The sequence below is a fragment of the Carassius carassius genome, chromosome 40, assembly GCF_963082965.1.
Source record: "Carassius carassius chromosome 40, fCarCar2.1, whole genome shotgun sequence".
Classification (NCBI taxonomy): Eukaryota; Metazoa; Chordata; class Actinopteri; order Cypriniformes; family Cyprinidae; genus Carassius; species Carassius carassius.
The window spans coordinates 9,432,621-9,456,947 of NC_081794.1; the positions used below are offsets into that span (position 1 = coordinate 9,432,621).

The following is a 24,327-nucleotide window of genomic DNA, read 5'->3' on the forward strand; positions in this document are numbered from 1 at the left end:
TCAAATTTTGTATCACAGGTAAATAGTGATCTATCTATGACATTTCATTCTACTGAATACCAACTTTTGTATTACTTATTTTTATAAACTTATAGAGTTTTTATTATTAATATTACAACCCGAATTCCGGAAAAGTTGGGACGTTTTTTAAATTTTAATAAAATGAAAACTAAAGGAATTTCAAATCACATGAGCCAATATTTTATTCACAATAGAACATAGATAACATAGCAAATGTTTAAACTGAGAAAGTTTACACTTTTATCCACTTAATTAGCTCATTTAAAATTTAATGCCTGCTACAGGTCTCAAAAAAGTTGGGACGGGGGCAACAAATGGCTAAAAAAGCAAGCAGTTTTGAAAAGATTCAGCTGGGAGAACATCTAGTGATTAATTAAGTTAATTGATATAAGGTCTGTAACATGATTAGCTATAAAAGCTTTTTCTTAGAGAAGCAGAGTCTCTCAGAAGTAAAGATGGGCAGAGGCTCTCCGATCTGTGAAAGACTGCGTAAAAAAATTGTGGAAAACTTTAAAAACAATGTTCCTCAACGTCAAATTGCAAAGCCTTTGCAAATCTCATCATCTACAGTGCATAACATCATCAAAAGATTCAGAGAAACTGGAGAAATCTCTGTGCGTAAGGGACAAGGCCGGAGACCTTTATTGGATGCCCGTGGTCTTCGGGCTCTCAGACGACACTGTATCACTCATCGGCATGATTGTGTCAATGACATTACTAAATGGGCCCAGGAATACTTTCAGAAACCACTGTCGGTAAACACAATCCGCCGTGCCATCAGCAGATGCCAACTAAAGCTCTATCATGCAAAAAGGAAGCCATATGTGAACATGGTCCAGAAGCGCCGTCGTGTCCTGTGGGCCAAGGCTCATTTAAAATGGACTATTTCAAAGTGGAATAGTGTTTTATGGTCAGACGAGTCCAAATTTGACATTCTTGTTGGAAATCACGGACGCCGTGTCCTCCGGGCTAAAGAGGAGGGAGACCTTCCAGCATGTTATCAGCATTCAGTTCAAAAGCCAGCATCTCTGATGGTATGGGGGTGCATAAGTGCATACGGTATGGGCAGCATGCATGTTTTGGAAGGCTCTGTGAATGCTGAAAGGTATATAAAGGTTTTAGAGCAACATATGCTTCCCTCCAAACAACGTCTATTTCAGGGAAGGCCTTGTTTATTTCAGCAGGACAATGCAAAACCACATACTGCAGCTATAACAACAGCATGGCTTCGTCGTAGAAGAGTCCGGGTGCTAACCTGGCCTGCCTGCAGTCCAGATCTTTCACCTATAGAGAACATTTGGCGCATCATTAAACGAAAAATACGTCAAAGACGACCACGAACTCTTCAGCAGCTGGAAATCTATATAAGGCAAGAATGGGACCAAATTCCAACAGCAAAACTCCAGCAACTCATAGCCTCAATGCCCAGACGTCTTCAAACTGTTTTGAAAAGAAAAGGAGATGCTACACCATGGTAAACATGCCCCGTCCCAACTATTTTGAGACCTGTAGCAGAAATCAAAATTGAAATGAGCTCATTTTGTGCATAAAATTGTAAACTTTCTCAGTTTAAACATTTGATATGTTATCTATGATCTATTGTGAATAAAATATTGGCTCATGTGATTTGAAAGTCTTTTAGTTTTCATTTTATTAAAATTTAAAAAACGTCCCAACTTTAACGGAATTCGGGTTGTATTATTATTTAAATATTTGCCTTTCCTTAAAACTTATAGGCTAATTGAGTGAAATAATTCAAACAAATTCTAATTTCAATTAAATATGTAAATATATTTATGTCTATATATAAGCCATAAGATATATCTTTCATATGAATCCATTTTACTGGGAATTTGCTTTGTCTGTCATCAGTAATTCAATTATTAAACTAAATTTCCAAAACAATTTTACATTGAAGAGCTGATTTAGCATTTTATATTTAAGACATTTAAATATATATAAATATAAATAAGTATGATATCAAAAGTGATTTATACATTCTGTGAAAGTTCAGCTGGGGGGCTTCTTGCCCCAATTGTGGGCAATAATTTTTATTTTATTTTATATTTTTGTGCTACGGGAACTAATTTAGCAAATATTACCTAAATTGTTTTTCCACCAAAATTAACTGGAACAATTTGTCCCAGAACATTTTCCCCCCAGACCTGTTGCTGTCTGTGTTTACATCAGGGTCTAAAGCACAGAGAAGATTAGGCAAATAGTCTGGTGATGTAGGTCAGCATGCGTTTCTCTATACCAAGTACACAAATTTCGGACTTGCATCCTCGGTTTGGACTTCGCAAATGTTGACTCAGGAGTGTGAACTTCCACGGATGGGACAACTGATAACATCAGTCAGCTCACCCTGGCTACTGCAATTTTTCTCTCTCTCTGTATTTACAGTGAGACGAAATATGATATCAAACACCACTGCCTCTTTTGGTTTTCATTTAAATATATAATAAGCTTCAGAATGACAATGAAACAAAATATTATATCAAACAATACTGCCCCTTTTCATTTTCATTTTAACATACTAAAATAATAAAGACCAAAGATTACCTGTTAGATTTACCCAAAAAGAATTATATCTTATATTTAACCATAAGAGCCAGCGGGAAATGTCAGAAGGACTAGCCAAGTTGAGGCTGCTCTCATCTGGAAACATGAGCTGATCGCCTGGAGCTCATGTCTCAGAAATGGGTGAAGCACATTTTCAAACAAGAGCTGCCTTTATAAATAAACTGCAGATTTGAGTTTAAAACTACTACGTTTTCACCTGAAACTACATTTCATGACACAATAACAGTAATATTTTGAAAAGTATGCAAATACATGGTGGTTGAACTGGGGTTGAAATACAATGCTGCGTGGCCTCAACCAATCAGCATGTTCAGTGCCCAAGTCCCGCCCCCGAAAGTTCTGGACCTTTGAAAAAGTACTACCTCTTAGGGACTTTCGTAGGGGCACATTCTCACCCAGAACTTTATTTAGATCCTAGTTCACAGTGGAAACACAGAGTACCGGCACAAAGTCCCTAGTTCCTAGGGAAAGTTTCATGCGGTGGAAACGGGCTTAATATCTAAATTTGCTACAATTTAAAAGTAAATGCACATTGATTTTAAGATGGGGCATCTTCCCTGATCATACTGTTCAGGCGCATAACGCACAGTTTTCCAAAAATGTCCAAACAGACTTTTTGATATTAATCACCGAAGTGCAATTGCTGGAAACAACTGTAAAACAACTGAGAACATTGAGTGTGTTTGTTCTTTGCACTATTGAAGCAGATAAAGTGTTGCTGCTTACTGTAGGCCATGACAGGTGGAGAGAGCTGCCCATGACCTCTGAACTCCTCTCACGTGACCGTGATAGTAACAGTGCTCTCCTCCCTGAAATCTCACACACATTCACAATCACACACTGTATGGAAGTAAAATGATTACACAGTGAACAGCCCTCAAATATGACAGTAACCACGGCAACATCCCCAATTAAAATTCATTAGATCACTTTTCCAATGTCCATCAAACGCTTTCAGCATGCCTTTCTTCCTGTCTGGTGTGAAACGTGTCCCCCCTCAAATCTGATATTTTGGTTTCTATTGCTCTATTTCTATTTCTCTCTATTGGTGAAAATGTTGAACTGATCACTTAATAAAGTAATGGCTACATCCTTTCGGTAAGACCCTGTGTTTTTAGGAATCATTCATCATGTCTGCAGCACAAAACAAATTTAAGAGCCGTGGGTTCTGTAAGCGGACGCCCACACACTTGAATGCGTAGGAGACAGTGGTATGATTGGCGTATATGAGGTGGATTTACAAATGTTGCTGGGATTCATTCTACCAGTCTGGCTGTAGTTTTCTGCACTGCAGTCCTGGTTCCTGTTTCTCTGCTGCAGTGTAGTTGCTTAATGACATCAGCTTCTCCACTCAATGCTTCATTCTTCCTGTGTGTCTGCATGTGTTTGGTGTGTGTGTGTGTGTGTGTCTCTCTCTCTCTGACTCGGTTGGACAAAGTGGACTAGAACTGTCTATAAGCAGTTGTCATAGCAACAACGTTGCGATTGGTCAAACATGGCTGACACTGAAGAAGAGGGGCGGATGCTTTCCCAGACTCCTTTGCCTTGCTGCATCAAAGTCGAGTGCTAAGAGTGGGTATATTCCCAGACCCACATATGATATATCAGAAGTTTACATTAAGACAGGCAGTGCACTACAGCTATTAAAGAATTTGCTTATTATATTATAAAAAAATCATTATGATATTTGTCCTTAACAAAAACTAATAAAGCCATATTACCATGGAAATATGGCACATAATAATAGTTATATTAGCACAGCTAAGATATTATTTGATACAGGGGATCTAATATCAATCTCTAACCAAATCAATTTAAAGTGATACAAATAGAAAAGGGTATATTTTTTTCCTTACCAGACTTTGAAAAGGTCGCCCATCCTCGTCGAAGTGGCGTTCAACATAGTTAGACGACAGGAGATCACTGCAGACACACACATTAATGTTATTAGATGTAATATTAATATAGAGAGAGGGAATGAGAATATTGGTGTTTCTGCTAGTGCACTGTAAAAATTAGATTTGGAAATTGTAAACAAATACAGGTTATGAAAATACAATTTTATTTTTCTTTAAAATGTTATGTTTCTTTCAAAATGTTACTTGCCATTTCTTTGTAATTATTTGTGAAATTTTCTAGCTATTTCTGAGTGATAATTGTTTCAAAGTGTGTTTTTGTTTTTTTTAGTAAGTGGGATTTTGAACATACTGATTGAGCTCCAGGTCTAGAACAAATGGGATTCCAAACGCCGTCACCTGGAATGAGATCTGAGCCAAATGAATGGGCTGAGAAAAAGAAGAACAGATACAGGCAGGTTGGTTACAATATGAAAACAAGCCATTCTTCATCACCATGGACTTAATAGCATCTGAACACTGGGGAACAGGACATCATCCATTTTGTCATTTTATGAGAAATTCAAACAATAAATACTGTTTTGTGGCTCTTTAATGTGTCATGAAAGATCACTGTATTTCCTCAGTTCAAGCTGCATGTCAACCGATCATCTCGTTCTCTTTACTACTTACAGCATGCAATAAACATTTGTTTCAACAGCAGAAAGATGTCAATAGACACCATTTTTCAAGTTTAAGTCCACCGAAGTAAAGTCCACTCTCCTATCTGATTTGTTTGTCGGACACCGTGGTGCATTGGGCGCTATGATTGGTCAGATCGCATATCAAACAAGCTCTTTGCAAAGGGTCAATTAAACAAAAACATCCTTTCACATTCAACTGCTTTTTTCAGTTAATTCCTTAGCATCTGTAATTAGATATATGAACATAAAAGGATTCAACAACTGAGACATAAAATGAACAAGTTTCACAGGCATTTGCCAAACTGAAATGGAATAACTATTCCCTGAACGATTCAATATCAAAAGTCACAGTGAGTATCTTCTGTGCATCTCATCCTCATGGACAGAACAAGACTTGCCAGTTCATTCTTGAGATGTTACCTCACCTTTCCACCAAGGCAATTGCAAGTTCCCAGACATTTCTGGGGGAACACGTGGTCTGTCACAGCAAGGACAATCAGCTGTCCTTCTTCCTGTCTCCCTGTAGCACTGTCTTAGGCATATTACATTACGGACATTGCAGTTAATTGCACTGGCCACATATGCAGTCCTTATGCTTCCTTGTAGCAAGGATATGACATGTTCATGCAGATGAGAAGGGACCCTGGGTATCTTATTCTGATGATTTTCAGAGTCAGTAGAAAGGTCTCTTTATTGTCATAAGTTACTGTAACTGTGACATTAATTGCTTACTTGTAACTGTTATTGCATATGCAATAATTGTCCATGGTTCACTAAGATCTGTACATTTGTTTGGATTTTACTAAATTGCTTTAAAAAAAAAAATAAAAAATCTAAGTCTGCAAAACAAAACTAGCCTTATAGAAAATCAAAAATAGTTCAAAACTAAACCAGTGAACCTATCCCAAATATCAAAACTCAAAATATGCAACTCCCACATCTATAAAATACATTTTACAGTCACTGTTATGCATGTTCTGCACAATTTCACAGTCTGTTTTCATAAAAGAGCTCAAAAGCTCTCTACCAGTGCCAACACATTATCTAGCACAGTTTTATGTTGATAGAATCAATTAATCATTGTTATCATAGATTGAATAAAAAAAGCGGGTAAATATATAAATACAAGTAACTACAAGTAACTATTGTAAATACAATTTTGACTCGATGCAATATGTGCAATATATGGAATATGTCATTCCTTTAAATTACAACAGTGTAAATAGGGTTAAAGTGAACCATCAAATTTATTGGCAAGCATTAATGGCAAACTAAAATATACTTAAAATATACTAAAATAAGTTCTATAGAACTTTGCCATACCTCAAAGTGCACCTATTATGGCCCTTTTTACAAGATGTAATATTGGTCTTGTGTGTCCCCAGAATGTGTCTTTGAAGTTTCAGCTCAAAATACCCCAAAGGTCATTAACTATAACATTTGGAAAAATTTAATTTTGGACCATGTCTAAAACAACAACAACAAAAAAAAATGTCTAAAAGAAAAAAAGGCTGTTTTGGTGTGTATCACTTTAAATGCAAATGAGCTTCATATTCCCACCCTGTCTTTATAATGTGAACTTGTAGTATATTATAAGATACTACAAGTGCACATTCAGTAAAAAAAAAAAGCACACTTTTTTGCTGCCAATATGCTAAACTAAAAAAAATCTGCGCATTTGTATTTCTTATGTATAGGTTGCTTTGGATAAAAGCATCTGCTAAATTAATACATGTAAATGTAAACTCAATACTCAACACAAATGTGGAGTTGTGTATGTACAATGCTAAATCAGCTTTCAACCAACAAAATATTTGTCTTTTTAATCTTCCATCAAAATATAATCAACTTCTAAACCGACATCATCAAACCAGTTCATCCAACTTGCCATAGACAACACACTTCACCCTCCAAATCAAACTCCTGCCTAAATGTTTTTATGCTTTTATGAGAAAGGACAGTGGAGTTTTTGATCTGAAAGCGGAGGGAAAGAGAGGGAATAGGTTACAGATTCAGACAGAAGTCATTGGGACCAGTGCCTAAAGGACGGTCACGTAGGGTTGTCGAGTGCTCTGCACCAGTGTCAGGTGAGGCAGCTCAAGGTTATGAGGATATAAAGTGGCCTTTGACAGACAGGTGGTATATATTGCACTCCAGGTTACAGAAGACGTACGGTGAGGGTGTGAAATGCGATCACCTTGCAATACTTGCAGTCGAAGGCACGAAAATGAATACCTGCCTCAATGGAAAAAGCGGGGAGTGCATCTGCACTCATTTATTGTACTAAATAAATCATTCAAAAACTACAGTCTCGCACTGTACAGTAAGTTAGATCAAATACTGACAGATGAGTACAGTGTAAAACAATACTTTATGTTAAGCCAATGTTTCTCAGGACCCCACTGTGAAGCCAATTTTACAATAACATCCGGATGACTGTATCAAGCCACTGCAACAAGTTCCATCAAACAATTTTCAAACAAAAATGTGAAATAACTGCTTGTCTCTGGGACATGACCCTCCAAGTGGCATATTTATCTCTAAAAGGTTCATAATAACTTAAGAGTATACAGTATATACAGTATATACAGTATATATTGGGGAAGGCTTGGGGAAGTCGTGGCCTAATGGTTAGAGAGTCGGACTCCCAATCGAAAGGTTGTGAGTTCGAGTCCCGGGCCGGCAGGAATTGTAGGTGGGGGGAGTGCATGTACAGTTCTCTCTCCACTTTCAATACCACGACTTAGGTGCCCTTGAGCAAGGCATCGAACCCCCAACTGCTCCCCGGGCGCCGCAGCATAAATGGCTGCCCACTGCTCCGGGTGTATGCTCACAGTGTGTGTGTGTTCACTGCTCTGTGTGTGTGTGCACTTCGGATGGGTTAAATGCAGAGCACAAATTCTGAGTATGGGTCACCATACTTGGCTGAATGTCACGTCACTTTCACTTTTTTCATATATACAGAGTATATATTTCAACTTCACTAATATTAAGATAAGATACAAAGTTGTCTTTTTAAGGGTACTGTCCCAGTGACAGCGGTTGTACCCCAATGTGTCAAATGAACTTTTGATTATAAAATTAAAGTACTTCATTGAACACCTAACAGTATTAATACTTTATATATTACACACTATTTGTGTGTACGTTTATACAAATTAGCTCCAGTCCTCTAATTTGACTTAGCAAACAATGTTTCATGATTGCTGTCTTACTGGTTGTATCACTGCATCTGATTCTGTTTGTTTCATTCTGGAACACAATTTGAGTGAGGAATAGAAAATTGAGACTTTGAAGTAGAACATTGTGCTATGTAGCACCTGATAGCATGGATTTCAAGTATTCCTGTCTTTTTACTCTTAACAGTTTTAATACAATTAAATGTGAAGCTTTCAATCATTTTTATTCTTTTCTCTCTTTTATTTCGCATGGAATGAAGTGTAGTTGTATAGTAAATTGTTGTATGCTGTCCTGCTTTCTTGATTGCTCAAGACAAATTTGCCCTATAGTGAGACAATAATCTCACTATTCTTGCCTAGATCTGGAAAACCCAGCCCTTTGGTACTGTATCATATGATGTTCATTAGGTAATGCCCTGCCTTCTTCTGGAACTATTTTTGTTGGTGGATCAAAAAATGTTGAGAAACTAAGATGTAAGGTATTTGACATTAACCTATATTTATAGAATCTCTGTATTAATTTTAATAATGTCGTTAAACGGTATTAAACTGTTCATAATAAAAAATGAAAATGCTTTCATCATTTACTCTCATGTTATTCTAAACCAATAAGTCTCTTGTTCATCTTCGAATTGCAAATGAAGATAGTTTTAATTATACCAGATTTCTGTCCCTCAATTAAAAGTCTATGTAACCAAAGCTTTGATGATTCAAAAGTCAATAAAAACACTGTAAACGTAATCCATATGAATCAAGTTATTTAATCCAAGTCTTCAATCACTTCAGATGACGATTTAATTTAGGCTTTGACTCACATATAAAACATTGATCAACGCACAAACATAGAACCCATCAAATATGTTAAATGGAATGGAATGCAAGTAGGAGGCCTTTACTGTGGTGAATTTGTGGTGATGTGGTTGTATGGACTTTTAATGGATGGACAGAAACCTCTCAGGTTTCAGATTTCAGGATTCAAGATGAAGTAAACAATGACAGAATTTTTGGGGTGAACTAACCCTCTACAGATTCAACACTGAGACAGACCTGAAGTTAAAAGACCTCTTCCCCGAACTGTTAAATATTCCACCCTCCTCTACAGCAAGAAGCCAATATTACATTAAAGTATACATTTACAAGTAGAACCTTTAATGTGCACTTCCCCTCTGAAAAGGGCTCAGTGTCAATTCTCTCTCAGCTCTATAGCTTTAGACACATGGGGTTTGAAAAAAAATTGCCGAGATTGTTATTTATCAAGGCAAGAATTGCATGATATGGGGAGTCAAATGCAATGATTTATGAGATTTCAAAAAAATAAATATTAATCAGAATATCAGAGGGAGCTATAGGTAGGTTATCCCATTTTATATATTTAGTGCTAATCTTGGAATTAAATGCCATAGTTTTTGGAATATCTGCAATTTTTGTACATGTGGAACCTTGGAATGCATCCGATGCAGGCCCAGATGGAGAGCTGAGCAAAGAGCTGAGAATATTATACTGTTGTTGGCAGCCAGACACATCAAAATAACTAAAATATTTAATTAACACACACTAAAAGTCACAAAACTTGAATTAAAAAAAAATAACAAAACATGAAAAAGCATTTAAAACCCATTCAACATGCGGATGATGGTCTGCATGTGAATGGAAAAATGTCAAAAGCATAGAAAAATTGGCACTTTTCTATCCCCAGAGGCCACGAAAGTGGACATATTCGTTAATGGCAATTGAATGAATGAATAATTAAATAAATAAGGCAGCTATTGTTGTAGATCACATGACAATACTAAAATTATGTATAATTAGCCTAACACTCAAGAAGTTTTGATCAGATGCAGTAGGCCTAATACTCTGATGGTACAGAAATTCAGACTCGGCAGGTAGCTTGAAGGGAGGGGATGGAAAATAGAAGAGCTTGGTGATCTCAGCCAAAGAGTAAAGTAATTTCAGAGAGGGAGCAAGTTAGGCTATTATATTATGATAAGAGTTGATGCTTGTTTTTCACATGTATCGTTCATTATAAGACCAGGAACGTGCATTAAGAAAGTAAAAGGGGTCGATTTGATTTGATGTTTCAGCGGAGAGTCACTCACATGCGTTCCATCAGCATCAATCTTTACTAGAGTACCCAAGTGCCCGTGTGGCAGCTCCTCCTCCGCGTCAGTCCGCTGCAGCAGCCGCTGAGGCTGCGTGAGCTCCTCCGCATACGCGTTCTGTTCGCTTCCCCGTTCCGCTCCGTCCCGCTTGATGCTGCTGCCCCAGCCTTTCAATATAGGATACATTCATTAAAACTGTAAGACAATCTTCAAAGCCATGATTTTATGTTTTAGTAACTCCTATTTGTTTACAGCTGCTACATTCTATCTAGCCTGCAGCATCACTGCGTATTCTGGCGCGACGCTGAAAATTCACAGCCATGCCCGTGACAGAAAACGGGGCCATCCGTAAAACGAAGAAATCGTTGCACCTGTTGGCGCACAATATACATAAATAGCTACACCGATGGGGCTTGTACTAGGCTAATATCACGAAGCCGCTCTCAACGCGGCGTCCGTCGCTCACCTGTAACGGCGAGTCGCGCGGTGACCGCAGCCCACAGGAGGAGGCAGCGCGTCGCCAACATGATCACATACTCCTGCTGCTTCAACCAGAGCGAAAAGATGCGAAACGCGACATTTACCGCCTCATCCCGTTCCGTGGGGTTGCTGAAGTCACGAGGAAGACGTTAAGGGCATCCGTGGAAAACAAACAGACTCTGATGGAAAAGACTACTGGAAAGTATCCGCTTGCGCGAGGCGCCGTGATGTCTGCTTAAATGGCTCGTGTTGCTGTCGGTCAGAGATTGCGGGTGGAATTCATGTTGGGATTGAAACGCTCCTTCTGCGGGACTCCCACCCGCACCTCCTCCCACTCTCCTCTCTTCTCCTCCCCTTCACTTCACACCGCACACATGCAACATCACTTCTATAACCTGGAACAAATATCACGCTTAAAAAAAGACAATAAATATTACAATGCGCAATATTTAAAAGAAATATCAAAATATAAGCCGATTGTGGTGATTTGTTTTGTGCTTTGATTTCAGGCATGATTTTATAAGTGGTTTAAAGTGAGATATACGTCAGTGTGTCCTGGAGAGAGAACCCGGCGTCATCTGAGAAATAAAAGCATATCAAATATTCCCGTCCTCATCAATATCTCTTCATGCCTGAGGACTAGATAGATTCTATACTAATCTTTAGTTACTCATAAAACCACCATGATTTACTTTAAGCTCGAAGGCATTCATAATCCTATATAGCAAACAACACGTGGCACACTATTCAGGGAACACAGAAAAGACATCTTTCTGATGGAAGAGAAATGGCTGATGTAGCTTTTTATTTTTTTATTTTAAATCAGAACTATGGCAAACGGATTAATGGCTACTTAAATATTTTTTAAATACATTTTAAAGATATAGTTTGTGAATGGGTATGCAGTATGGATGCCATTTAAAAAAATATAGCATTGTATGTTAAAGTTGTGAGAGGTATCAAGTTAGAAAAAGGTTTTACAGTATGTTCATTGTCCGATCAAACAGTGAGTCAAAAAATTTAATGTTTAAACAACTTGTTGGTTGCTTCTCAGTCATTCATCACATTGGAAATGGAAGGTAAAAAAAAGCTCATTTCATTGTGATGCAGCATCTCAAAAAAGTATTGGATTACATGGTAATCAAATTAATTTTAAAGAATACCATATTATTACTATCACACAGTTTATAACATTTATTATATTTATTTATTTGAAACAACTAAACAGACTAGCAAATTTTAGGGGATAGCATAATTCAAAACAAGTAAATGCATTACCCAAAGAAGCACACAATCTGACCATTTGTCTTAGCTTAGATTTTAATGAGCATGCACACAATTCAATAGTGCTAAATTAGCATCTAGAATGGAAGTAAACGGGTTTTAAAATACAACTGTACAAATATCAAAACAATAATTCATGATACAGTAAAATAACAATAAAAATGTAATAAAATGTTATTTATAAAAACTATACATGTATTCACGATTTTGTCTTAAAACATGTTTAACTGTCTTAAGGCCTTCATAAAGCTAGTTTCCAGTGTTTATGGAAAATCTTCTAAGCGCAAGATTCTAATCATTCTGCATGGACATCAGTGGTACAAGCTTTGTATACTCAGAACTTCTGTAATAGGATGCACAAAGTACTGTCCCTAAAATATGCCTTAAAACATTATCTGACATCAAATAATTAAAACACTGCCCTCTGTACCACATCCACTCATGCACATTTACCGGAAATCAGAAAAGCCTTTTAAAAATGACTTCAAAGTAACTCAAAGACCTTCATGGGACATTTTGCCTTCACAGTGTATCCTATCCTGCATGTTCTACAAAAACCACCATGGCATTGTTCTACCACCAACACTGCCTCTAAACTGGAGAGAGGCCAGACACAGCACTTAAACTAATTGGATAATGCCCCTCCAGCAAAGCCTCATTAAATTCTCAATACCAGCACATGTTCCTGGATATTCCTGCTGAAAAGTCATGGCCATTCAGGGCAAGCGAGAGCCATAAGAGAAGAAATAGAAGTCACTAGAAAAAGAAGAAAAAAAAATTGCCAGCTGGTAATTAAAACTTAATGGGTTTTTTTTTGGTGATATATTGCAAACTAAGCGAAAAACGCTGTGGAATGGAAATTTAAATATTCTTAACAAAAAAGTATATCAATACTGATGTAAGACAAGACAGTTTCATTACCAAGAAAAAAATATATATTTATACATTAGATGCAGAGTTAGGCACACTCCTATAATAAAACCTTCTTTATGAAAAACTAAAAACCCAACAAAAACAATTCATTCATTCAAGTATTATTTCACAAATTTTGGTGGTAGTCATCTTAATCTAATTGTACAAATGAAAAAATTATGACTACTGAGAATTGAGAATTAAGAACTGCTTTAGGATTTAAATCATTAACAGTCGCAGTTGTCGGTTTGACGCAACTTCAATCCCAATGATGTAAATCAAGAGGGTTGCAGTATGGAGCACAACCGTGATGTATAGCTCCCATCCTGCATGTCTGTATGTGGCTTTTGTAATAACAGACCCAGGTCATCATGTCCCACTTTAGCCTGATGAGGAACTCCAGCACCAAACCACGACAAGAGGCCAGAATCCCAATCCGACTCAGAGGAGGCTGTGGACCATGTGAGGTTAGGGAGGAGAGCAGATTCAAGTGCTCCGGAGTGTGACAGGAATGAGCGGTTTGTGGCTTTACCTACTAATGTATGGGAAGTATCTTCAGGTGTCTGCATAAAAAAGGGTAACAGTTCTGGAGGATCATGAAACAGATGGCGCTGGAGTTTATGGTCTTCATGGAAAAAAGTAACCAACTGAGGAGGGTCCAAATCAGATGAGTAAGTGGTTAGTCGGGATTCCACTGGATCTTTGATTGGAGACAATTCATGTGACTGCATAACACAGGGTTTCTTTGCAGCATGGTCCTGTTGGTCAACTCGATGAGGCAAACAGTGGGTACTAGGAGTAAAATTTAGGGAAGGCCTCATTGGGATCTGATCCACAAGAAATGATTCATTTAGTGATGACTCATGGGTTGCTAGTATGCTACCCCCATTTCGATTATTCATATCCATTGTAAAACCCACTTTTGATACTGATAAACACGACATGGTGGAAAGTACAGCTGAGTACCGTCTCATCCAGGGAGCACGGGAAACCGCCTCAATTGGATTGGGCTTTTCACTTTGACTAATCTTTCTTCTCTTGGCAAGTTTTGGACTTGGAGTGAAGGACCTGCAGCGCTTTTTCAAGTTAACTATAGAAAATGGGTAATCTGACAAGTGTGGCAATGGTAAAAAATTTGGTAATGAAAAGTAAGAAATGCCAGACTTTGGAGTCCCTACAATATCTTGGTCTGATTTCAGTGATTGTTTTGTTGAAGGCAGCTTTCTATTGTCCAACACATACTGGTCACAACTTTCAGAATTACCATCTTCACCTTGCTGGAGTAGCATCTTTGTTCTGTTTGAGCATATTTTTAAACCTTGATCCCAATCATTTTTTTGATTTTGATAGTTGACTGTGTTAGGAACACCACCAATAAGACCACTTCGCAAAGGTAATACATGTAGATCATGACCACCTTCAGATTGTTCCTGAGTGTCAGGAATATTTTTACCACCAGTGATGGTGCGTGGGATTTTGTTGGAACCAGAAGAACTTAGAGTGATCATTTTAGTTGGAGCTTCTGAGGATGTGACAGAAGATAGGCTCTTGGGTTTCTTCTCTATTGACTTGGATTTTGGAGGACTGTGATGTGGGACTATATCCATGCAGAGAACACCAGATTGAACGTCCTGAACTTTTGTGGTGCAGCTGATGTTAAGGCCTAATTTCACATTGTCAAGAGGATCAGGAGAATTGGTTTGCATTTTATGATGTGAGGTTGCATTTTGTTGACCCGGCATACTCTGGATAGGTTTAGGAAAGGAGTGCCCTCTGTTGTCAGCATTTGTCAGTAGACAATCACATTCTTGAACAAGTGAAGTCTGAAGAGATTTTTCATTCTCACTGACAGAATTCTGCACCACTGCAGGCAAATTACTCAATTGTAATTGAGAGAAGTTTGTTGATGACCTGAGGGGAATGAATAAATAGAGTGAAAACAGAGAAAAAGTCTAACATTCAATGTTGTACTGTCAACAAGACAACAGTGAAAGTCAATAATATCAGTCAATTTCTTTAAAGGATAGCATTCGTATAATTGCTCCTTACTTGATCAGTGTTGGATCCACTTCAAGATTTGGATTACAAACAAAGCTAGCAACCATGGCAGCCGTTAGTTGGTCTACTATAGCATAATTACTGTCATTTTGAATGAAAGAACGATGCATTTCAGACTGCAAGTGCTAAAAATCAAAAAGAGAAATTTTTTGTCAAGTTATATAAGCCATTCAGTCTGCATATTACATGGATAGTTCACCCAAAAATGAAAATTCTGTCATTAATTACTCAACCTCATGTAGTTCCTAACTCTTAAGACCTTTGTTAATCTTCAGAACACAAATTAGAAATTACTTGAATGTATTAGTAACCTTGCTGTTGATGGAGGGTCAGAGAGTGCTCAGATTTTGAGAAAATATCTTAATTTGTGTTCCGAAGATAAACAAAGGTTTTATGGGTTTGGAACAACATGAGGGGTGAGCAATTAATGACAGAAATGTCATTTTTGGGTGAACTATCACTTTAATCAGTACCTTGTAGTAAGTGATATTAAAAGGACTTGCAAAATCTTTTTTGCAGACACACAATTTTTGCAAACAACATACCAAATTAACTCACCTCATACTGGTCTTTGTAGACGATGTTGCAGCATTCACAATAGCCTGAACTTTTCTTAGTTAGGCCTTTGTGTGTGGCACTTGCAGTAAGTGGCGCTAGCAAATTATGGCAGCTACTAGTCGCTTCTTCCTTCTTCCTGATAAAAAAATAAATAAAACCTTACAGACATGTGTAGATTAATGTAGATTTGATTACCAATTTCTCAAAATGCAAATAACATACTTGAAAATGTCCTTGCTGGAATCTACATCCTTGCTTTTACCAGACTGCAGAGGAATGAGGGGCTCAAAAGGGCTAAATTTTCCTGAGAAACTCATCACTGGGAAACTCAGAGTTTGTGCATAGTATGGTCTGAATTTCCTGTTTAAAACCAAAACCATAAGGATTAACAAAATATCAAGCTTCTTTGAACAACATTTAAGTTGGGAAATATTTAGAATAAATCTAAATGATTAAATGTCTAAATTTGTAGAATGGAAAACTGCTTTAACTATTGAAAACTTTTTTTTCAAATCAGTGGTCATCTTTAAAATAAAAATGAAATGGTATTAATTATACTCTGGACAAATTTCTAACTAGGACATGGGGAAGCAAGAACTAAATTAGTTGACATAAGCACTCACGCATTATAATTGTGATGCCTGAGTATTTATACTTCTGGTTTGTTGGATAAGCTCATCTTCAAGAAAAAGCTAAAAACCACATCTCAACCTTTTTTTGACACTAACACTAGCACTCTCCATTTTAATATTATTTTATCTATTTATTTTCTTTATATATATATAAAAAAGGCTTTCTAACTGCTTGTTTTCTTAAAAAAAGGTCTCTAACAGTAGCTTTCTCTATTCTTTTTTGATTCTATGTACTCGTTTTCTTTTTATTCTAAATACATATAAAACATGTTGCTACGTGTACTGCGTTAGGCTAGCCGAGACTTGTCGTAGCACTTACATATTATTGCTCTTTTGTTGGTTTTGATTGCTTTATTGTCCTCGATTTTAAGTCACTTTGGATAAAAGCATCTGCTAAATGTCTAAATGTAATGTAATAAGATGTGCAGACTAACTAATTAAGCAATCCTTGCATCAAGAATTACTAATAAATGTAAGCTTCCTTTTGTAAGCTTATAGGAAAGATGCTCAGAGAAATACAGTGACTGTAATACTGAAGATACTGAATTCAACAGTAATGATCTGTTGCATTCTTCGCAATAGCTGTAAAAGCTTCAGGAATACAAAATGAATGGATTTTGTGTGCGCATGTAAACCAACTCCATCAGTGTTGCTGTCATTGATCAAACGAAAGCTTCTAATAAACATAATGCCACTTGAAACTATTGTGTGATTCAGTTTAAGAACACGGAAAGGGTCAAGGATCTAAGTGGTTTGGTATGGTGTGGAGAATGATAATTCCAAATTTGAAAGAACAGATGCGTCTGGTGCCGTTGATACAGTTAATTAGTATTAAATGTGACAGTACAAAAGTTTAGAGTTCTCCTTTAGTTGCATCATCCTCTGGCATTAAAAATGGATGAAATTTTTACTTGTCACCTCCTGAATGTACATATGGGTCAAAAATATGTGCCAACACCTGCTAAATGATTACGGTAAATTAACTTTCTTTAAGGAGTAAAATCAATATCATTATAGCAATTAAACGTATGTATGTAAAGGTAGTATAATCATATGTTGTTTATATGTACCGGTAATACAAACATACAGAACCTTATTTTAAAATGTTACCTAAATGTGTTTAACAAAATCTGTTGTGCAACCATATAATGAAACTCTATGATCTTTTCTTTTTCTTTTTTTTGCTGAGGACACTAAAATGACATGTAATTTTTTATTACATTATTGTATTATTCACAGTATGTAAAATAATGTATACATGTACAGCGTGATGTACAATATGGGCTTTATCACCCATATCCACCAGGATCTAATAATATTTGTAGGATCAATTTCTGACAGCAGTGCCAAACAGACTCAAAACACAATAGTTCTTTTCATTAGCCAAGAGCTGCCCTGTGCACACAGAGCCTCAGCAGGGGAGGGAAGGATACTCTTTTGATCAGCTTCAGGGTGGCCCCTAGGGTGCAGCATGCATTTTGATAATTAACTTATCTAAAACATCTACAGTGACCTGGGCTGAATCATTCGCCTTGTTAATGGGGATGGGGACCAAAACAGTTTTATAACAGAAACTGTCAAGTATAACTAACTGTGTTCATTAAATCTAGAGCTACTGGGATTTTAAAAATAAAGACAAATCAAAATAACCAGATGAAACAAAATCTTACAGCAGACAACCCACTCTGACACTGACTATGAATGGAACAGCATAACACTACTCATACTACTTCTGCAGTAATCAAATACACTATTACTACTACTACTATATCTACATTTAAATAAAATGTTCAGCACACAACTATATAAACATAATTTTTTTCATGAATGAATCAGAAGTGATATTAGCTTCAACTGAAAACTTCTTAACTGTTTATTTGATCACAGTACCAAAATACAGTATGAAGTACCTAAACTACTATCTAAACAGAAAGCTGTTAAGAGAATGAGACTGAGGTCTAAAACTCACCGGCTGGAGTCCTCCACTTTCAGATAAGGACCTCTCAAGACTCCAGCTGTGTGAAGACACAGGTCTATTAACACTCCAGAGCATATGCCACCTCTACACTCAGGTTTCTCAGGTGTAGTTATATATATATTTTAATTAGACTTACTTTTACTATAGAACAACCACAATATGATGTAGTACATGTTTATGTAGTTTACAAACCTTTCACATGAGGAGCTGTTAGTTTGCTTCTTTTTTTCTGTTTAAAAAAAGGGTGTGAAAATGTTGTGAATAAGAAACTCATTTTGACAAGAAACCCATATTAACAGTATTAATTCACCATTATTTGAATTACCTTATAGGTCCTCATTTTCTGATTTAGATGACTGATGAACTTTAGAAATTCTGTAATTAATGTTAAGAATAAACAACAACAACAACATACAAGTATAGTTTCTAACTTATTTAATAGCAGGGGTCCATAGGAGTCCTAAAAGCATTATCCCACATTCACTGAAATTTAAAAACAAACTGTACATATGGTGCTCTCTAGTGTTGACTTCTTGTAAGTCAGTAGAAGACTGTACGTGAGCACTAAGAGGAACTAGTATGCTGTAGTGCAGCACTGGAAAGAAGTATTAGTTAATGCTGGAAAAATGAAAATGGTTTATAAAAGGTGTTAACTATGGTCACATTTTATTCTGATCCAATAATTTCAGTAAATGCAAAGCCAAGTTGCAAATGTGATCCATAACACAATGCTTGTGTAACCAAGTGTTTTTCTGAGCTTCACTTATCAAATGACTAATATCCTTTAGGCCAACAATTCATAAAAATAATAATAATAAAACAAAATTTGCAGCAATTACCACCACAGGTTCAGAATGGAATAGGTCATATAAAAACTGAAATTGCCTTTACTACTGTATGTGACCCAATGTCACTCCCAACCCCACTGTGACTTTTAGAATTGACATAAATCGTCAAATTCTTAAAACAATATGATTAATTTTGAAGAGGAATGGGGTTGTCAAATTGTGCATTGTGCATTCAAAATGCCACTCCAAAATCAGCCCATGTGACTTATATGATATTGTTAAGTTGTTATATGATGTTGCCATTAAAGCAGGTAAATGAAAGGATACCATCAACATTGTAGACCCTGACTCCCCATGAACGAGCATTAGCCAACACACTGCTCTGATACTTCTCCTGCAAACAACAAAAACACTCAATGGTTAACAAGTAAAAATTCTAAACTAAAAACTGAGAGGTCTTAACATAAATCCTAACTGCAGTAGCATTATGACTGAGGAAAAAATATTTTATCATCTTACGGTGTCAGATTGGATTTGTATCCAATTAAATGTATTAAATTGTATCCAATCGCATGTTCCATTTAACAACATGAATTGTTTCATAAAAAAAAAAAAAACATTGCCTTTTGACAAGGCAGCAAAAAAATGATTTTTTTTTTATTATAGTATCCGTTATTGTCATGTTTGGAACATCAAATTAATTTACTTGCTACCAGACATTTATAACATACAGAGAGCACTAGTGAAATGTTTTAACTTGACAATTATTTTCATTAGAAATTGTACATTGTTATGATCAGTATTACAATCAGAGTACTAAAAAGTTTATCTGAAATTGAAAATTTATTACTATGTGGTATATACGTGGTATTTTGCTTCAGCAGAAAATGAGACATGAAAAACTTTTGCATGAAGCTAGATTCAGTTTTTACCCAGATTAGTTCATGTTTAGTTTGTGCAAACTCTCTTAATCTTCAGCTGATAATGTTTATATTGAGCTTTGTGAGCCTGCTGATCCTGATCTAAACCAGGTTGTATTTGTTTGGTTCTCAACTCTAACCCTACTCTGAGTTTATTCAGCTAACTTCATGCAACAGGCCGCTGATTTGTCAAATCAAAAACTTTCACAAATTTTCAATGTAAATTAATATTTTGAGACTACAAGTAGGAGCACATGCACAGACACACATTGCATTGAAGTAAAATAAATAAGAAGGAGAATTTTCTTAAACATTTAAGTATGGACTTACATTGCTGTGGATTGCTTTTTCCAGTAATGCTTTTCCACGACTGCCACAAACCTTGAGGGTAAAAACACATTTAAAAACATTATCAGCAACCAAACATTCCTGCGTGAACCCTTCATAGATATTTCAATTCACCTCTTTTTCTTAATATACCATTTCAAAGGTAGCTTTGTAGAAAATAAGAGCCTTTATATCCTCTGTGAATAAGACATAGATGACTGTGGCAAGAAAAAAAAACGAAATGTCTGGAATGTTTAGGTTTAAAAAAAGTGACCTTGGAAGGAACCAGAACTCAACATGAAAGGCTCCTCAAAAAAATCTACTGACAGCACATAATACATGATAAACTACACAAGAACAAAATTTAAGAATTGGGAACATACCAGAGGTTTGGGGGTTCCACTTTGTTTCCTCTCTGCAGTACATGAACCATCCACCTTCAAATCACTATGCGCTGCTTTAATGCCCGTCACAACTACATTCACATCCTTGGTGAGAAAACTGTCCACTTTCTACAGGAAAAAGTGAAGAGACAAGGTAAGATGCGCATCATTTAATATCACTTTGCATGCAGGGAAACAATTTCTGTGATTGCTGTCTTGTCTAATTCACAGATGAATGACAAAATGCTATCTCTCACCCCTCCCAGACGGCTGATGATGTCAGTGAGTGTGACAGACTGATGTCTCTTCACATCATGCAGATAGAAGGATTGGCCCCTCAAAACACCCGAAAGTTCTCCAGCCATTATTTGAACTGAAACAGGTTTAGGAATGTATACACATCAATTCAAATATGGGGGGTTTCAAAAATAACTGAATTGCTTTATTAATTACTATTAAATATTATTGTTATTATGGGCTCAAGTGCAAAGTGCTACAAACCATATTGGTTTGTACCCCAAAACAGCGGCTAAAAAGTCCTAGAGATATGAAACTTGGCACTGTTGTTTGGTCCTGAATGGTCAAATGGAGAGCTACAATAAAGCTAGACGCATTGAGCAATAACTCCTGAACAGCATGTATGAAGGTGGGGAAGTCGTGGCCTAATGGTTAGAGAGTCGGACTCCCAATCGAAAGGTTGTGAGTTCGAGTCCCGGGCCGGCAGGAATTGTGGGTGGGGGGAGTGCATGTACAGTTCTCTCTCCACCTCCAATACCATGACTTAGGTGCCCTTGAGCAAGGCACTGCTCCCCGGGCGCCGCAGCATAAATGGCTGCCCACTGCTCCGGGTGTGTGCTCACAGTGTGTTTGTGTTTGTTCACTGCTCTCTGTGTGTGCACTTCGGATGGGTTAAATGCAGAGCACAAATTCTGAGTATGGGTCACCATACTTGGCTGAATGTCACATGTCACTTCATGAAAATGTTTCTCATATCAACATTGGCCCCAAGCACAAGAAAAGTTACCTATTACACTTCACCAATTCATTGTGATGAACTACAAATACAGCAGCATCACATTTGTTGTTGTATACTCTGCAGTCTTTCATGTTTTATTGCTGCATTTACACTTTCAACCATTTCTGATTTTTTTCACTTGTATCAGGTACAGATGGAATTTTCTTGTATGTAAACATTTTGTTTACAAACACAAATGTTTGTTATACATTTTATTGGAGCCACTTTCAAATGCAGTTTTAAATCCGATGCTTACCTGATGCGTTGTCATTTAACTACATTTAGACAGTTTTTTTTCCCCATTTAATAGAGCTCCAATAAAGTCACATAAATCAGTATGTGGCACGATTTAACAATTTAGTCAAAATTAGAGGGTAGTTACATAATTTGTGTCATTTAAGGCTGCGGAAGTTACGGCATAGATGACAAAAGTCTATTTCTCCTAGACTAAATGTCAGATTTTCATAAAAGTAACAAAGTATATGAACATCTGATTCTGAGAAGAATACAATTTTGTACTCATATTTGCCTGACGATATATTCAGGGGTAAGGGTAACTGCATTTGTTCAAATTTTCCTTTGACTAACGGCAAGTAGAATGCATACCATGCTTTGAATTTCCTCAAAATCTTGCACCTTCCTTTTTTAATTCTCCTTGAGCATTCACTGTAGCTGGGTATGGATTTCACATTTCATGTTTTAATAAATCAATAAAATTTTTGAAAAATACAACTGTGCGCCTTTAGTTCAGTCAGAGTTTTAGTTTAATCCGTCTTTAATAGTGACTTAAAAATCATTAGGCTATGTCGGAGTAATCAATGCAGAAATCTATATTCAAAGCGTTTGTAAATAAATGTATAATACATTTTAATAAATTGACAAAAATAATAATTTAATAAAATGATTACGGCCTACGTGATTATAATTTTTTTTACAATGAATACAGATTATAAATATCAATGTATGGTTTCTCTCTTGAGCTCTCTTGCCATTTACATAAAAACTACATTCATCATGTTGTTTTTGTCTTGACATGACCTTCAGCCTAAATTCTGTCATGTCACTGCCTTTCACAACTCCTTTCCTTTAGCATCATGGGATAGTAAAGTGTTTATTGGATGCACACTTCAGGATTTCGCTGGAAGCTCTTGATTCAATTTGACTGCTTTGATATTTCCACTACCTCCATGTTGACATGGCGGGGAGGCACCCTAACATTAACACCCGTCTTCTATTATTCAATATTCTCTTTCACTCCAAAATACATCACAGTAATTTTTGTCAGTTTCAAGTTACGGTTTAAATAGACTTTAAATAATAAAGGAGGACATACTGTAGTATAGTGCATAGCAGCATATACATTTGGTAAAGCCTCAAATAACCAGTGCTGGGTAAAAATATTGCCCTTCAAATGCACCTTCATTTAACTGATCTCAGTTCTTAGATTCCAAAATGGATATTTTACTTTAATTTTTTTTAAAAATTTGTTGTTTTTTTAGCATGCACCTCCCATACAGTAAATGTTCAGAAAAGGATATATTGAAATGGATACTTTTTCTTATATACCTTACAGTTTTCTATCTAATGCACCAATGAATTTGATGGCAAAATGGCTATATATTATTAACACTTTGGTGTATTGATATGAAACTTTTATTATGAAATCTCCTTGTAGGTGCTTTTTTTTTTTAGGTCAATAACTATCAAACTCGTGCTAAAATTCCTGACATTTTATAATACATTACAGCACAAGAAACTTGGATTGTAATTGGATAATAAGAATCTAATAAGTAAATTGTAAACATGGAAGTTATTAAAATATTGATTTCTCTCATTTGTATGCGTTGACACAGTTGGACCCTAATTTCTCAATGTATTATTAACTGATACACATATTTTAACAAATAAATGTTGGCGTGAACAGGGGAAAAAATGTTTTCACCAAAATTGTTAAATAAGAACTAAACCTTTAAACAGACATGCTAGAAGTGCAAGACAAATAATTCGCTTATGCCATGGTATTACAGCATGTTGTCTACTATTTATCACAGCAGTACCCGTTTTATTAGAAAGGTTTATTTGACATATAGCCTACCGTGTTAGGAGGGCATGTAAATACCATGGTAAACAAGAGCTGTGCTCTGTGTGTGTATATGTATATATATATAAGTTATATTAACTCCATAAAAGAAGTGGGTAAGTTAGTATCGACTGATCACATCAACAGAAGCCACAAAAACCTGTATCATTAGAGAATTTATGAAAATAATTATCTTACCTCGAGGTCGCATAAGGATTAAAAATGTCGCACTTCTTGAAATATTAAAACATCCTCCTTTGTATAGTTTTCAAGCGATACAAATATTACGCGTAGCCTCTTCTCTGTGAATCTTTTCAAATGGCCCTCCGAATTTCTTCTTCTCTTGCATATTGTCTGCTGTAGCACGCAATGTTACACAATACCGCCACCCACTGGCGTTTAGTGTGTAGTTGCTATAAATCGTCTGTTGGCTATTATGTTTGTTCATTGTAAAATTGCTCGTAATTGGAAATAGTCTGTATATTTTGTAA

The 24,327-nt window shown here is 36.4% G+C and overlaps 2 protein-coding genes across 3 annotated transcripts in view; both read right to left on the reverse strand.

Moving 5' to 3' along the window:
* The window catches only part of LOC132122089 (disintegrin and metalloproteinase domain-containing protein 11-like), a 36,419-nt gene extending 25,191 nt beyond the window's left edge, over nucleotides 1-11,228 (reverse strand). Inside the window, exons 1-5 of the mRNA XM_059531972.1 lie at nucleotides 10,888-11,228; nucleotides 10,419-10,588; nucleotides 4,813-4,889; nucleotides 4,461-4,527; nucleotides 3,331-3,413 (exon numbers count right to left, since the gene is read on the reverse strand). Coding sequence (XP_059387955.1) covers nucleotides 3,331-3,413; nucleotides 4,461-4,527; nucleotides 4,813-4,889; nucleotides 10,419-10,588; nucleotides 10,888-10,948 — 458 coding nt within the window. The 5' untranslated portion in view covers nucleotides 10,949-11,228. The remainder of the gene's footprint in view (nucleotides 1-3,330; nucleotides 3,414-4,460; nucleotides 4,528-4,812; nucleotides 4,890-10,418; nucleotides 10,589-10,887) is intronic.
* A 975-nt stretch (nucleotides 11,229-12,203) lies between these two features.
* LOC132122090 (protein DBF4 homolog B-like) lies at nucleotides 12,204-24,211 on the reverse strand. 2 transcript variants are annotated; one of them, XM_059531973.1, is made up of 12 exons: nucleotides 24,035-24,211; nucleotides 20,999-21,114; nucleotides 20,742-20,870; nucleotides 20,362-20,412; nucleotides 19,439-19,505; nucleotides 18,649-18,698; nucleotides 18,516-18,552; nucleotides 18,315-18,360; nucleotides 15,936-16,073; nucleotides 15,714-15,849; nucleotides 15,147-15,280; nucleotides 12,204-15,008 (listed from the first exon to the last, which is right to left on the reverse strand). In XM_059531973.1, exons 1-12 carry the CDS (start codon nucleotides 24,045-24,047, stop codon nucleotides 13,376-13,378), a joined length of 2,550 nt encoding a protein of 849 aa, XP_059387956.1. In that variant the 5' UTR covers nucleotides 24,048-24,211; the 3' UTR covers nucleotides 12,204-13,375. The 2 variants fall into 2 exon arrangements, with proteins under 2 accessions (XP_059387956.1, XP_059387957.1); XM_059531974.1 differs by having other exon boundaries at nucleotides 12,204-12,941; nucleotides 24,035-24,210.
* Between the last annotated feature and the right edge of the window lie 116 nt (nucleotides 24,212-24,327).